General features: G+C 48.1%; 1 protein-coding gene across 5 annotated transcripts in view; it reads right to left on the reverse strand.

Moving 5' to 3' along the window:
* The window catches only part of ARMC9 (armadillo repeat containing 9), a 114,651-nt gene that overhangs the window by 73,628 nt on the left and 25,512 nt on the right, over window positions 1–15,511 (reverse strand). For all 5 annotated transcript variants that reach the window (XM_090056018.1, XM_090056019.1, XM_090056016.1 and 2 more), the window contains exon 9: window positions 14,108–14,206. In XM_090056018.1, coding sequence (XP_089912144.1) covers window positions 14,108–14,206 — 99 coding nt within the window. The remainder of the gene's footprint in view (window positions 1–14,107; window positions 14,207–15,511) is intronic.

Below are 15,511 nucleotides of genomic sequence, written 5' to 3' on the forward strand. Positions count from 1 at the left end.
CTGCTAAATTCCCCAAGCTGCCACGATAGATAAAAATAGTTCCCAGCTTTGTCTCCCGTGTGACAAAAGGGTATTTGTTAGAATGCATTAGCTAGCACACGACCACCAATGTATTCTAAAAGGCTCAGACTCTACCTTAGGCCTTGTCTTCACCAAATAAAAAAAGGCAATTTTTGTGTTACAATGTACTGGTTAGCACATGCTAAAATCCCAGTGAAGACAAGGTTCAACATGGTTAGATGGTCATGGTAAACTCCTCAGCTTTTCTTGTAAGAATTTCTTAGATTTTTAAGGGGCTTTTCAAATATCTGGAAAGAGATTTTGAGTCACAAACAAAACCATGGACAAACTGATCTCCAATATGACCTAATGAGGTAAAATTTAAGGGTCAGTCCTATAAAAATTTAAGCATATGAAGAATTGTACTTAAAGTGAGTAATCAGGGAAGAAAACTGCTGGAGCTTGGCCTTGCTGCCTAATCTGCATATTCACATAGCAACTTTTTCCACAAATGGACTTCGAGACCCAAGGGAACCACACCATCCCTGACTTCGCCGTGCAAGATGAAGTTTCTTTTCTACCTGGAAGAACTTTTATAATCTTTGGATTTTCCTGTGCCTGAAGAAGGGTGTTTGGATCCAAAAGCTTGTAAACAAAGACTTTTTTTTGCTACTATTTAGTTGGTCTAATAAAAGACATTGCCACTAGCACAAGAGTTTTCTCTGCTTCTTAGTCTTATTTAGGGACAACTCATACTTAAATCTGTGTAGGACAGGGTTCCTTGTGCAAACATTAAAATATGACTGTATTTAAATTAATCATTTATAGATACACACCTTGGTTTGTCCCTGCCAAATGACCACATAGGACTACAGAAAACTTTAAAAATAAATGCACCTACAACTTTTCAATTAAACTCAGAAAATAGTTTTAAAGTGGATGGCCAAAACCAGGTCTGCTTGGCTGCAGTACTCGTGCGTTAGCCTATGAGATGCTGGCTATACTGGCACCAATCAAGCACGATGCTTAAGCTGTTGAGTCTCAAGAAGGGTGCTGTGGGATCCTTTATGGGTGCTTCAAGGTGCCACGCTATATTCGCATTGTTAGGTGTGCAAACACCTACATGATGCTCGAGATAAACCCAGAAATTTCAAATAGGAATCCAGAAGGTCCAAACCATTCTGACCTGCTGATCTTCCTGAGTTCTTTGCAATGGAACAATTGCTCTAGTATTTTTCCAGTTAAGAAAACAAGTGAAAGTAAAGAGCTGGGACTTTTCAAGAGGGGCCCTGAGACTAAAAAGGTCAGGTCAGGAGCCCCTGGCTTATGCATATGCCTAACTCTAAGCACACAAGCATGTGTGCAGTCCTCTCGAAATCACTGAGCCTTACTTGTGTGCTTCAGGTTAAGCACCTGCTTCGGAGTGGTGTAGGATTATGATAGACTCCTCAGAGCTTTGAAGGATCAAGCCCCTTAATGCCAGCTCTCTAGGACAGGGCTGTCCAGTTTCAAAGAAGCGTAGACCACACACACTACTGGTCATGGGCCCTGGGATGTGCACCGTTGGGGGCCACATATCATGTGGGCTCCTGGGACCTCCATGCTGCACCAGTAGCAAAACCACCTCTGTTGCAGGAGCCCAAACCTGCTGTGCAAGCCCATTCTTTTGCCCTGCAAGCAGCGTGAGCTCCCACCAGACACACACACACCCCGACACTGCTGTGCAGGCAGCCCAAGCCACCTCCAGCTGTGCTGCCGTGCTTCAAAGACTCCTGCTACCACCTGCCAGACAGCCCCGCTCTTGCGGTATAGACAGATGTAACATCTGAGGGTCTTTAAATACAGCTGCACTTTGAAGCTCTTCAGAAGCACAGCACTTCAGGGCCCTGGCTACACGTTCAAATGAAAGCTAGCTAAAAAACAACTATAGAGTTGTTATACATTTTCAAGCACTAACTTTATAGCAGGTTGTTTCCTTTGTTGTTGTTTTTTTATAGCTGGCTAGTCACTTTTATCATGTCGTAATTACTTTGCACGAACAGCTGGTCTGAATTTATTGCAGTTAAATGCAGAACATATGAAATGTCTACCAGGGACCTCAGCTGCAGACAGACGTACAATTCCCTGCCCATGCGGCCCTGGCTGAAGGACTCCAAAACTGCCATGGCTCTATGCAGCAGCATGCTCTCCAGCCAGGGGATTTCAACAGAGGGATACTGTCCTGCTGCTCTGCTTGCCCTCTCCCCACCCACACTGCTTTCAAGGAGTGACTGCTTGATCAGGGATTCTTTTGGGAGCACTTCTGCCATTTTTATAGCGCTTCTAAGGGCAGGTATGACTGTCTGCTTGCCCTTTGCCATGCTTCAAAGTCATCTGCAGTGCTCTGTTCACCCTCTAGGCAGACCCGGACACAGGCATGGGTGAACCAAGCAGCCATTTGGGGTCCGGATAGAAAGGGAATCTGAAAATGGTAATTTTTTTTCCTGTTGTCTGATTATTATTAGCATTATCTCTGGCAAAGGGGGGCCCAAAACTAAATGTTCGCCCAGGGCCGCCAGGAGTCTAGGTACGGTGCTAGCTCTAGGCCATGCACAGATTGCATCAGACAGATGACTGCAAGGGCATAATCCATTACTTACGAAGCACTACTTTATCAAAGTAAGATATGATTGTTACTCAAAGGGGTTCTAACGCTTCATCCGAGTCCAAATTTTATATAAGCGAAAAGAAAGCAACATTATTGGCAGCGCTTGGGCTACAGGCCACAGGTGACTCAGCCCTGAGGTGGGGCTATTGTAAAACGTTGCGTGCAAACATTTTTAATCTTGTCCATCAACACCCGCACCTGTTCACTGCCCAAATGAACTTCAGAAAGTTGGAACTTGATCAATCTTTAAATCCGTTTTTGGTTTTTAACTCGTTGCTACAGCTGCTGCTTTGGCTCCACGTTCTGAGATCCCGACCCCTGAAACTAGTGGCATTAGACAGCTGTCAGTCTTACAGCCATGGAGATTCACAGATGTCAGGGTCAGAAGGGACCTTGTGGCAGGACGCCCTCTAGGGGTGCCATGACCTCCCCTAGCGCCCCTACCTACCGTGCCAAATCAGGTCCCGAATGCACCCTCTCTCACCTGCCACGTCTTGCTGGTAAATTTCAAAGGGAGGCTGCCTTCCTGCCCTCCTTGGCACGGTGCCTGCCTTGCTGTACCGGGGCTCTGTCCAATTGCCCGCCTGCGCCCCCACGGGTGCCCCCTCGCTTCTCTCGCGGCCCTTGCCGCACCGGGGCCTGTCTCCCAGGCTCTCGCAGCCTGCACCAGGGCCTTGCCCTTATACCGCCACCCGCTCTGGGCCTTGCCTCTGTGCTCTCGCCCTCTCCTGGGGCTTCTCCGTGTGCTCTCGCCCTCTCCTGGGGCTTCTCCCGCACAGACACTGCCCCACTGGGGCCTGTCTCTCCGCGCTCACGCGCCCTCGCCCGCACTGGGGCCTGTCTCTCCACGCTCCCCTGCGCTCACGCCCACCCACACCGGGGCCTATGTCCATGCGATTCCCGCAGTCGGGGCTAGGTGGCCGTAGCCGTGCCTGGCCCCCGGACCCCTTTTCAGATCCTATGCCCGACTCGGGCTTCCCAGAATCGGGGCTCAGGCAGCCTTGGCCTTACCTGGCCCCACCCCCAGACCCTCTTCTTGGGTCTTGCGCCCAACCAAGGCCTGTGCCTCACCCTGCTCGTGCTCCTCACCCGCACCGGGGCTCAGGCAGCCTCGGCCTTACCTGGCCCCAGACCCCTTCCTCGGATCCTATGCCCCACTAGGGCTCCTCCCGATAATCGCCCGCACTGGGGCCGGGGTCGGGACACCCCAAAACGCAGCACCCTCTCTGGTGCCAGGAACCCCCCACACTACTGGGGAGCTCCCCTGAGGCCTCCTCCACCCCTATAGCCTCACCCAGTCCTCCGGTGTTACACAACCAAAAACAGAAAACACCAATGCCCCTTGGCTATAACACAAATCTTAAGCCAACCTGGCTATCCTTCATCCATATCCCTGTCAGGGTCCTCTCCACCCCGTATCATCATGCCAACACTGCTCAAGCCATCCGGCTTCCGTACTAAGCCCGCGGAGCTCTGCTCGCCCTGCTTGCTCCAGCAGAGCTCCCGCTTCTTAGGCTGCCAGAGGGGAACTGACTCTGGCCTCGGCCTTACTGTTTATAAAGGCCAGGCCCTGCCCCCTTCTGGTCAGCTGACCCAACCGGTTGTCCCAGCAACCCACACCTGTGTTGCCCTGGTGAGTGGCAGCTGAGCCCATATTACGATTATCCAGTAGCAGGCACCCTAGTGCCCTGCTACAGACCTCAATAGATCATTGAGTCCAACCCCCTGCATAGGCAGGAAAGAGTGCTGGGTTCAGATGACCCCAGCCAGATGCCCATCCAACTTCCTCTTGAAGACCCCCAGGGTAGGGGAGAGCACCACCTCTCCTGGGAGCCTATTCCAGATTTTGGCCACTCTTACTGTGAAGAAGTTCTTCCTAATGTCCAGTCTAAATCTGCTGTCTGCTAGCTTATGGCCGTTATTTCTTGTAACCCCCAGGAGCGCCTTGGTGAGTAGAGCCTCACCAATTCCCTTCTGCGTCCCTTTGATGAATTTATAGGAAGCCACAAGGTCGCCTCTCAACTTTCTCTTGTGGAGCCTGACAAGGTCCAGGTGCCTTAGTCTCTCCTCGTAGGGCTCGGCTTGCAAGCCCCTAACCATACGAGTGGCCCTTCTCTGGACCCTCCCCAGGTTATCTACATCCCTCTTGAAGTGTGGTGCCCAAAACTGGATGCAGTATTCCAACTGCGGTCAGACCAATGCCCAGTAAAAAGGAAGTATCGCCTCCTTGATTCTGTTTGTCATGCATCTGCATGCCCAAGTCATAAAAGCAATAGCATCACAGGAGCTGTGGTAGTCCAGGGAATGCGAGAAGCAAGATCTATCTGGTGATATCTTTGATCAGACCAGCTCTATATTTGGGAGAGCTGTCAGACAAGCTTCCAGGCACAAGTATCCTCCCCTTAGGTCACAAGAAAAGTACCTCTTCCAACTCATGAGCCATTCCAATAAAAGATTCAGTAGAATCTGGGTTCTTCCCAAGGCGAGGCTCCTAATCCCCCTACAAAGACTTGGTGAACTTGGAGGGGGTATGAGGCTGCAGCAAGACACACCAGCTGTTTGCTGTGCTACAGTTTCAAAGGGCACTGCTTCTCTGATCAGCTGTGTGGGATTGTGCCTGTGCTCTTACTCCATCAGAGAGGGTGTGCCTTTACGAGAAAAAGTGACAGCAGCTAGTTGAGTGTCTTGTTCTTAATCTGGCAACCTATTAAGAACAGTAAACCATCCCAATGCAAATAATCCGGTTCTGTTTCATTACCAAACAAATCCTCCCCTTGAGTCACAAAAGTCAGTCCAGTAAGAACATCTAGCTTTGGGGTTTACCTTTTCCTATGAATGTGCTTCAGGGACACAAGAATTGCCCTTTAACCGACAGAAAATGGCAGCAGGATGTGGGGACTTGTGCAATAACAGCATATCCTAGTAATCAATAGGCCCAGCCAGCTTATATTACAATTTCACAGGTAAGCAGAGACCATAGAATTCTTTATTACACTATCATACTTTCCCAAGAAAAAAATTATCTACATCAAGCACAATGCACTAGGAATCAAGATTAACAAATGAAAACTGCTGTTAAGGATAGAGGTCAAGTACACAGCCTTAGTTTCTTTGTAAAAACAGTGAATTTTTATCTACAGCAAAGGCGTCATACATATGGCCCTGTGGGCCAGATCCAACTCATGGAGCTCCTCTATCCAGCCTACCAGGCTACTGGTGGGCCACCAGGAGCTGAGGAGAAGTGGCCTGCTGCAGAATTCAGGGTCCTTGGGCTCCAGTGGTCACGGCAATTGGATGCAGAAGGGCAAGTGAGGGCTGATTCAGCCCCAGTCACTCTTCAGCCATTTTGCCCATAGCTAGTGCTGTGGCCCCATGTCATCAGCTGCTGGCCCCACTGCCACCATGTGCCCCACGCCAGAGGTAGAGCTGCTACTGCAGCATGAGACATGCTGGAGTGGCATCCCAAGCTAGAGCTGCCACCACTACGTGCCCTGGGCTTGATCTGGCCCCCAGGGAGTCCGATGTCTGGATCCAGTCCAGGGAACAAGGTGAGTTTGACACCTCCGGTGTACAGCCTCAATGCACATCACTTCTCTGACATTCGTGGTCACTGATGGGTGCCCGAAACCAGTGGCTGTGACATGACAAAACACACTGCAGTGCTCGCTGTGCCCTCTGAGGACAGACCAGGTCCTTTGTTAGAACAGAGAAGAGACCTCAAAGAGCACTGAGCATAAAGCTGAACTGGGATTTGATACGCAATGAGTGCAGAGCAAGGTCCCCCATTTGTACTAGCAAATGCAGGCAGCGTCTTTTCCTTCCAGACAGTTTGCTGAGCACACATGACTATTTTCCACCCCTCATGGCTCAGATAACAGTGGAGGCCTAATCTCATGTCAGCCTTTGTGATCCCTTCTATGTACCTAAGTAAAAGTCTAGGGCTACCTGTCAGCAAACAAAGGAACCTCCTTGTCATTCTTAGCCCTTTTTCCTTTTCACTGACCTCGCTAGAAATACTAAAACCAAGCCAGGACTAACAGATTTAAGATGGTCTGACCTTGACAACCCAGGGGCAGGAACAAACCTGAGTCTCAAAGATACAGGCAGAAGCTGAGCTATAAAAGGCTTAATGAAATTGTTGAAATGGGAGGAAGCAAAACCATATTTGATGCCTGAACTTAAAAATATATATATATTTTCAGTCCCATTTTTAACTTTTCCTCATTCTGCCTCAGTGATGAGTGAGGGGGGAGGAAGAGAAAAGGAATTCTCTTTATCTACGTCTCTTCCTTTGCCACTTACCCGAGTGGCTATGCATCAAGCCACAACTAGCTTTGGAAAAGGGATTGAGTTGTTGGGAGACTAAATTTTGGTCTCTCTAACAGGCTTAAAATACGCAGTGAAGCGACCTCCCACACGTACCCAGTACACACGTTGTTAGCTCCAATGTTGACCAGTGGGAGCTTGGGACACAACGCCTCCAGCCTTATTTCAAAGCTTATGCAAAAACTTGAAATCATTTCAAGACACGACAACAGTATCTAACTAAATAATAACCAGTCCTTGGGAAAACTTAAGAGAAAGTATGATGGGTTGCCTCAGTAGGCTCGTAGCGAGTGATCTGGATTTGACCGAGTGCCAGCCTCTCACTTTCTGGGTCAGCAGAGGCTGAAAATGCGGCAGTGCATTTAGCCTACAGAAACCAATGCACTTGCAGTGCTTGAGTTTGTACAAAACCAAGTCAGTCAAGTTTTTTTTAGGCATCTGGGCTGAATGCACCTGTTTTTGTACTGCTAACTTTGCTGGTGTCTTGCAGCGTTCATTGTTCACATACTTGGAGTGATTACAAAAGGCACGCTGTCTGACCCCACAACAAACAAGGCATCTATCATTCAGATGGATGAAAGGACTGAGACAAGGACCTTGGGTGTAATATGGTTAGAGTCTGTAGGGTCTGCCTCCAAAACCTGGTAAAAGCCTTTGGCAGTGCCAGGTTATAGCCTGCTTATGGCAAACGTGATCACCTTCCATCCATGCAACCAAATGTTACCTCTGCTGTAATCAGATCAGGGACAGCTAGGTTATAACTGGATTCCCTGATTCAATTATAGTTGTAGGAAGTCACAGACTCTGCAGAACTGTGCTGGCAACAGCTATGGCAGTTGTCAGCAAGGAGTGGGGTTGGGGAAAGCAGTGCAGAACACACTCCCATGCATCTAGCAGTGCAGAACACACTCCCATGCATCTAGCTATGCTAGCAAAACTCTTGGATTGTGGTATGTGCACCTGGGCACCTGAACTTACGTCATTTGGAGCCATGGGGCTAGGGCACATCCATGGCGCAAATTTACAGAGGCAGCAGCATGCCCAAACATCGCACTGCTTCACACACGCTAACCCTCAAGGAAGGGAGATATATTCACATGGTGCTGGGAGCTGCCAAATTAGCACCATCTGCATGGGGAAACTGGGATGCTAATTAGCCTGCCTGCACCCCATGGACTTCCTAATTAGCCTGTCTACAGCTCCACTCCAGAGAGGGAGATAGCAAGCAAGGAGCAATGCAGCATGTTTGGGCACGCCACTGCCTGCTACAGTAAGGGCAAGCCTATGCCACACACTTCCTGTGCCTGCAGGAAAATGCTACATGTTCACTAGGAGGCTCTGCTGACATAGCTGTGGTGGCCTAAACAGAACAGCGGAGAATTTTCTAATGCAGACATGCCTACAGTTCCTGCTCAGAGACTTGGAAGTGACCACCAAAAATGGAAGAACAAAGAGGGAGCTGTTTGACACAGTATTTTCCCAAAAGAGAATATTTCAGCAGAACTGAAGAGATCATATGAACACAATAAAGAATCCCATAAATGCCAACATGTGCACACCAGTCTTCCAAGTGACGTGTGCCCTGCTTCTTAGTTTTCCTTTAAAGCATTCAGTACTAGCCCCAAATAGGGTGACAGGGTATGGGGCTAGAAGGACTGCTGTTCTGACCCAGTGGGGCAACTGTTGTTGCTTATGTCATGTTCATCTTACCATATGACCAGGATAACTATCAGGATCTAGGACCTTTCCTTCATGGGCAAATAGCCCAGAACAGCTACTACAGGTGTACCAAGCTAGTTTTACCTTGATTAGCTCAAGTAGCAGTAGCAGCAGAGACCACACACAGTCACTCCTGGCACAGAACAGTGATTCTCAGCTGGGGTGCTCAAGGGAGCTGCAATGCCCAGCCCTTGCATGAAGAGGTAAGCACTCTCCTCTCTCTGTCAGGCATCCCATGCCTGCCCCTGCTTTCTACAGACAAGCGGTGCCTGTGGTGGGTGATCTGGCAGCTCTCATTGCTCCCCAGTGCCTTAGCAGCCCTTTTGCTGGCCACCTCATATATGGAGCAGTGTGCCCCATGTGAGGGGTAGGGGCAGACAGGGGCTGCAAAACTGTGCTATTTGGCTTAGCTTGTCCACCCACGCTCCTGAACCTGGTGAGATGCTGGAAGAGCAACTTTCAGTGGCATGGCAGGCCCCTCTCCTTCAGGTACAGACCTGTGGCAGGGGGAAGGCAGATGGTGGAAAGAGCAGAGCTGAGTGGGGTGAGGTCCAGTCCCTGCCTCCGTTACAACAATTAGAGCAGTGGTTCTCAACCCTTTTCATCCTCGTGGTCTCCCTCCATAACCATTCCGAATTTGGTTTTGATCTCAGCAATCCTCAACCATGGTGCTGCTAAATTAGGAATAGTTATGTAAGGGTGCCGAGAGGCTAAAAGGGCTGAGAACTATTGGCATAGAATAATGCGTGTCCACACAGAGAGGTAGTGCAAAATGGCTTCTGGGCCATACGTTCAAATTCCAGTTTATCTAGACATAGTGTCTCCAGGTAGATAGGATGCTGCTCACTGCAAGGAGGGCTGGAGAGAGGAATCCACCCTGCAAACATGGTCTAGAGCTACATCAGCTTTTTATGGGACACACTTTCACACCATCATAACCACCCCACCTCCACTGGTGGCAGGAAGAGTGGGAATATGTGGAAAAGCAGTGGGACACCAACAGTTCTACTGTCTCATCCAACCCAGCTAGGACAGGGAGAGATCAGGGGAGTCAAAGATATGGCCCGCAGCGTCCCATAATGCAGCCCCTGGGCCTGGAGTCAACCCATGCATAGGGCCTGGGATACATACTGCATACAACACCCAAGCCGGCCAGCCCAGGACCCATGCCACATGCAGTACTTATAAACAGCTGGTCCGGGACATGGGCCATACACGATGCAGCCAGTCCAGAACACATGCAGGGTTTATTCCAGCCACTCCGGGGCCCACGCTGTACACAGTGACCCTAGGGGCAGGCACTGTATGCCATGAGTCCTGGACTAGGACCAGGACCAGTGCTGGGGCACACACCACATGCAATATGTGCCCCAGACTCGCCGGAGCAGGCACCGTGTGCCCTAAATCCAACATGCAGGTTCATGGGTGGGAAGGGGGGGGTACAAACAACATAGGTCTGTAGGCCCAATGTAGCCTGCAAGTCAGTCGCGCATCATTCATCTGGCCCATGGACCAGCCCTGCACCACTCATCCAACCCATGGGGCCAGATGAGTTTGACACGCCTGGTCTAGAGGACCAGGCAGTAAAATATTTCCCCGCCTGCATTAACACTCCCACTACTGTTAACACTGGACAAGCTGCAACAGTGCAAGAATGGAAGACTTGCTAAGAAAGGCTGGGGAAGGCAGAGGTGGTTAGCCGTATTCGTCCCAGTCACGCAGTTGATAGGGCATAGTGGCACCTTAAAGAGCAAATGGTTCAGAGAGGCATGAACTTGTGCAGGCAACAACATATTTCATCTGGTGCTAAGAATGGACAGTTAGTAAAGGTAAGGCCTACAACTTTCTGGGCACCTGAGACAGGTGAAGCCTCATGCCATTTCTCCATCTGTATGGATACAACATGGTCACTTCTGATGCCATACCTGACCAATGCTCAAATTCCAGGGAACATTTTGGGCAGTTGGGTGAAACCCAACTGATCTGCAGGGAAGTGTAAAAAACAGAGAGGGGAGATGGGAGGCACGCTGCAGGCCTATCATGTGGGCAGCAGAGTGAAGGGCTCAGGTACCTCTCTGACTCTATGGAGCAAAAAGAGGTTGACAATACTACTGAACATAATATCCCCTGCTCATCCTCAAAATAGAGTTTAACCCATTAATTCCTTGAAACACTTCTCTTCCAGACAGTAAAAGGGAAATGACCATAGTGAAGGAAGGGAGGTATACAGAGGTAGAGTGGGGTATGGTGGCATAGATGGACCCTTTGTCAAGGGGGAACACACACAACCCCAGGAAGACAGGAACAACGGAGGGCTCTGATAAAGAGTGGGAAGCAGAATGTGGTTATTGGAATAACAAAGCCCTGGAATCGGTGGCGAAAACCAAAGTGCACAGAGCCCTGGCACAAGACAGAAAAGGTGAAATCCTGGTATCATAATGAGCCCTGCTATCCGAAGACATGTGCAGCTCCTCAAAATACCCTGGCAAGGCAAAGAATCCCAACCAGTACAATGTACTACAAGGAAACCTAACCATACAGGGACTATCAACTTCCCTGGAATCAAAGACTAAATCAGAGCTGGAGCTTTTTTTATTTTTATTTTTTTTACACGCCTCTCCTCTTTTACAATCTTCTCCTCTTTCTACAAGAGAGTTATAAAAAGAACTACATGTGCCCATTGTTTTATGGGTGTTATAAACATTGGTTAGAATGGTAAATAAATAAATAAATAAATCAGAGAAGCATTAACTCCTGCTTCCTTTTACTGTTCCCATTACATTTTCCAAACTACTGCCACACAGTTAGGAAGCCTGGGTGCTTGTCATGCTTGTCCTATGACCCCAGCTGACTTCCTGCCCTTTGGGCAGGGGGCTGGACTCGATGATCTCCCGAGGTCCCTTCCAGCCCTAATGTCTATGAAATCTATGAAAAAACCAGGGAAAATCATGATTTTAGTTTAAGACCAACCATGCTGGGGCACACAATATTTTAATATTACAGTGGCTTGGCTAATGAAATCTAAAGGAAATTCGACTAAATAGATTAGCTAAAAAGATCTTAAATTTTTCAATAATAATAATTTAATCTAAAAATCTCACAATTTAATCTAAATATATTTAGATCATTTAAAACCTCGCAATTGGAGCTCTAGATTTCAATGGGGCTACATGACTAACCTTCCCAAATGACTGTGTAAGTGTCACTTATTACTGTCCATGTGTATCTTTAAGCACCTTGCAAAGCTGACCTTTTCTCAGCGTAGAGATGCACAGAACAAGAAAAGAGCTGCATTGGATCTGCTATGCTACCGGATATGGAGCAACTAGGGAAGACAAATTGAGGGAAAAACCTCAAGCAGTTGGAGAAGGGCCCACAGTCAAGAGTTAAGACCTTTCCTCTCACAGCCTGGATGCAATGGAACTAAGACAGACACAATGCATGCCTAAACAGACTTACCCAAAATGTGGCTTGTTACGTGTATTATGAGCAATGAAGATGTCTCGGAAGCATACATACAGGGCTCTAATTCCATTTCTAACCATGATTTTTTTTTAAACTCAAAAGGGTAGTTAAACATGAAAACAGATTCCCTATAGCAGAGGTTAGCAACCTATGGCCTGCATGCTGGATCTGACCTGAGAAGCCACTAGATCCAGCCTACCAAGTTGGGGCTTTTGACCACACTGCACCCAAGAGAAGTGGCAGCAGTGGCCAACTACAACTGGCCTGTCTCCAGCCTGCCACTAAAAAATGTTGCTGGATACCGCCCTAGAGAGGTTGTGGAATCTCCATCGCTACGAGCATGTTCATGCCTTGAGCAACGGGGTTGGACTAAAGGAGGATCTGGGTAACTATAGAGAGGTTAGTCTCACCTCTATCCTCGGAAAAACCTTTGAAAAAGCCATTAAGGATCACATTTATGGGAATCCAGTAGGGAAACCAATGCTAAAGGGCAACCAGCACAGATTCATAGCAGGCAGATCCTGCCTGACTAGCCTTGTTTCTTTTTACTACCAGGTCACAAAATGCTTAGATGCAGGAATCAAGGTGAATGTCATCTACTTGGATTTCAAGAAGGCGTTCGACACAAATTCTCATTATATTCTCATAGATAAACTGAGCAGGTGTGACATAAATGATTACATGGTCAGGTGGGTGACAAATTGGCTTAGGGGTCGCACCCAGAGAGTGATACTGACCCATCCATCACCAACCTGGAAAGATGTGGGCAGTGGGGCCCCGCAAGGCTCAGTGCTTGGATGGGTGCTGTTCAATGTCTTCATCAGTGACTTGGCTGAGGGCGTGGAAAGCACTCTGTCTAAATTCACAAATGATACCAAATTATGGGGCAAAGTAAACACACCAGAGGGTAGAGAACAAATCCAGGTGGATCTGGACAGGCTGGAAAGTGGGCGGAACAGAACAGGATGCAGTTCAATGAGGACAAATGCAAGGTGCTGCACCTAGGAAGAAGGAATCACCAGCGTACTTACAGGCTGGGGGACGACCCTCTCAGCAGCACAGTAGCAGAAAGGGATCTTGGGGTCATTGTTAACACCAAGATGAACAGGAGTCATCAATGTGACCAAGTGACCAGTAAAGCTAACAGGTCCAAGGAGGTGATGCTTCCCCCCATTGCGACTTTGGTCAGGCCACAACTGGAGTATTGCATCCAGTTTTAGGTGCTGCACTTCAAGAGGGATGTGGACAACCTTGAGAGGGTTCAGAGGAGGGCCACTCGTACGGTAAGGGGCCTGCAGGCAAAATCCTACAAGGAGAGATTGAGGGCCCTGAATCTCTTGAGCCTCCGCAAGAGAAGACTGAGAGGTGATCTTGTAGCTGCCTACATGATCAGCACAGAATAGGAGATGCCCTGTTTACCAGGGCACTCCTTGGAGTAACTAGGAACAACGGCCACAAACTGACAGAACAGATTTAGGTTGGACATCAGGAAGAATTTCTTTAGGATAAGGGTTGCCAAAATCTGGAATGGGCGTCCAAGGGAGGTGGTGCTTTCTGCTGCTTTGGAGGTCTTTAAGAGGAGACTGGACATGCATCTAGCTGGAGTCATCTGACCCCAGCGCTCTTTCCTGCCTAGGGCAGGGGGTCGGACTTGATCATCTGCTACGGTCCCTTCCGACCCAAGCATCTATGAATCTATGAGTCCATGACCTCTGGAGGTGCCTTCCAACCTTACTTTTCTATGATTCAAGAACTGCAAGCATAATTCTGCCGCTGCAGATTACAAAGTCTTCTGAATCCCCAAAGTGCCATCCCACCAGCCTCCGCCTTATATTTCAGAGGTATAATCATAATCCTGTGCTCACAGTGCAATATGCAGTTTAACTAGCTTGCATTTTGAGATGGTTACAATGATAAAAGCAAATATTGGTAACAATCAATCATACTCACAGTTCCAGGCCTTGTGAAGTCAATACTATGCGCTACACTTTGCCGCATCTGATTACTAAACAAGCGAACACAGACGCTCTGAAGGTATTCCGGTGTGATCTAAAATAATGGAACAAACCAAGCACATAAAGTTACATAATACCTCCTTTTTCTTCTGTCATGCTCTGGTCCTGGAGGTAGTTTTACCAGTTGCTGTCAGAAATGGAGCCCTTAAAATGAGTTCATTTATAGAACAACACATTCTACCCTGCAGAACACAAACCTATGCTTGAAAATGGACAAAAATGGAAAAGCATTTTCATTTAGAAATACTTAGAACATTCTTTGGACTTGGTCTCGTCTACAAGACTGTGGTACAACACCCTCTCCCACAAAGGAGGAAAAATTCATTACACTGAAGCCTGCATAGACCTTTTCCTTAGATAAAAGATAAATGGTGACATGGTCAATAATAAGCTGTAGAATATCTCAGTGCAACCAAGCCTATCCAAATGGCAGCTCTCCCACCACACCAGAAGCCACCCAGAAAAGAGAGGAAGCATGAATTATATAGGATGTGTTTTGTGTTTCCTTTCATACAATCCTAAGGTCATTACACCAATGGGCTTTATGGCTTGAAGAAAATCAAATCACAGTGGACCTGCCTATTGCAGGGAAACGATCACTGCTCCCCTGTATTTACCAGGTGCAGAGTGATACTGTGAGCATGCTCATTCCTAATTCCCCCAGGGTTTAAGAGTTTCTTGCTCTCTATGTACTCCCAAATTGTGATAACATGTCCCAGACTCTCTAACAGCAGCAGGAGCAACGCTCCTGGCAGTCCAGTGTGGAGCTCTCTCTATCCCCCACCCCTCATGATCTTAACAAGCAAAGACCCAGGGAGCTGTCAAACCCCTTAATCAGAATGAATGCTATCCATCTAATGGGACTGCACTTAATGTTCAAAACCCCTCTGATGAACAACAGAAGCAGTAACAGTATGTGGCTGAAGAGTGCCATCAGCTGGGCAGATCGAAGGATGAAATGATTGTGCAATTTTGGTTTCTGGAACAAATGGAAACAAAAATCAAAACACCAGGTTACCAAGCCGGGTGTTCTTGGCTCAGTTCCATGCAAGAAAACAGAGAGAATCACTGTGGACAGCACTAAAATAGAAAACAGAAAGGAGCAAGGACACAAATGGATATTTGCTCCTAATCTCCAAAGCCAATGTGAAAGCAGGTGCCTTTCCCAACCTGCCCCAAAGCGAAGTTCGGATGTTAGACTGGAAAACAGCTGCTGCTGGAAACCCGCCAGAAGCAAACAGTTCACACTAGCACACAGTGCTCCCCAAGTGACACAGAGGCACGTCAGTGAGCCCTATGCTTCCACCACCTTGGCAACCCAACAAGTCGTTGGAAGATG

The sequence above is a fragment of the Crocodylus siamensis genome, chromosome 6, assembly GCF_052110815.1.
Source record: "Crocodylus siamensis isolate JL-2025a chromosome 6, ASM5211081v1, whole genome shotgun sequence".
In the NCBI taxonomy this organism is placed as follows: Eukaryota; Metazoa; Chordata; order Crocodylia; family Crocodylidae; genus Crocodylus; species Crocodylus siamensis.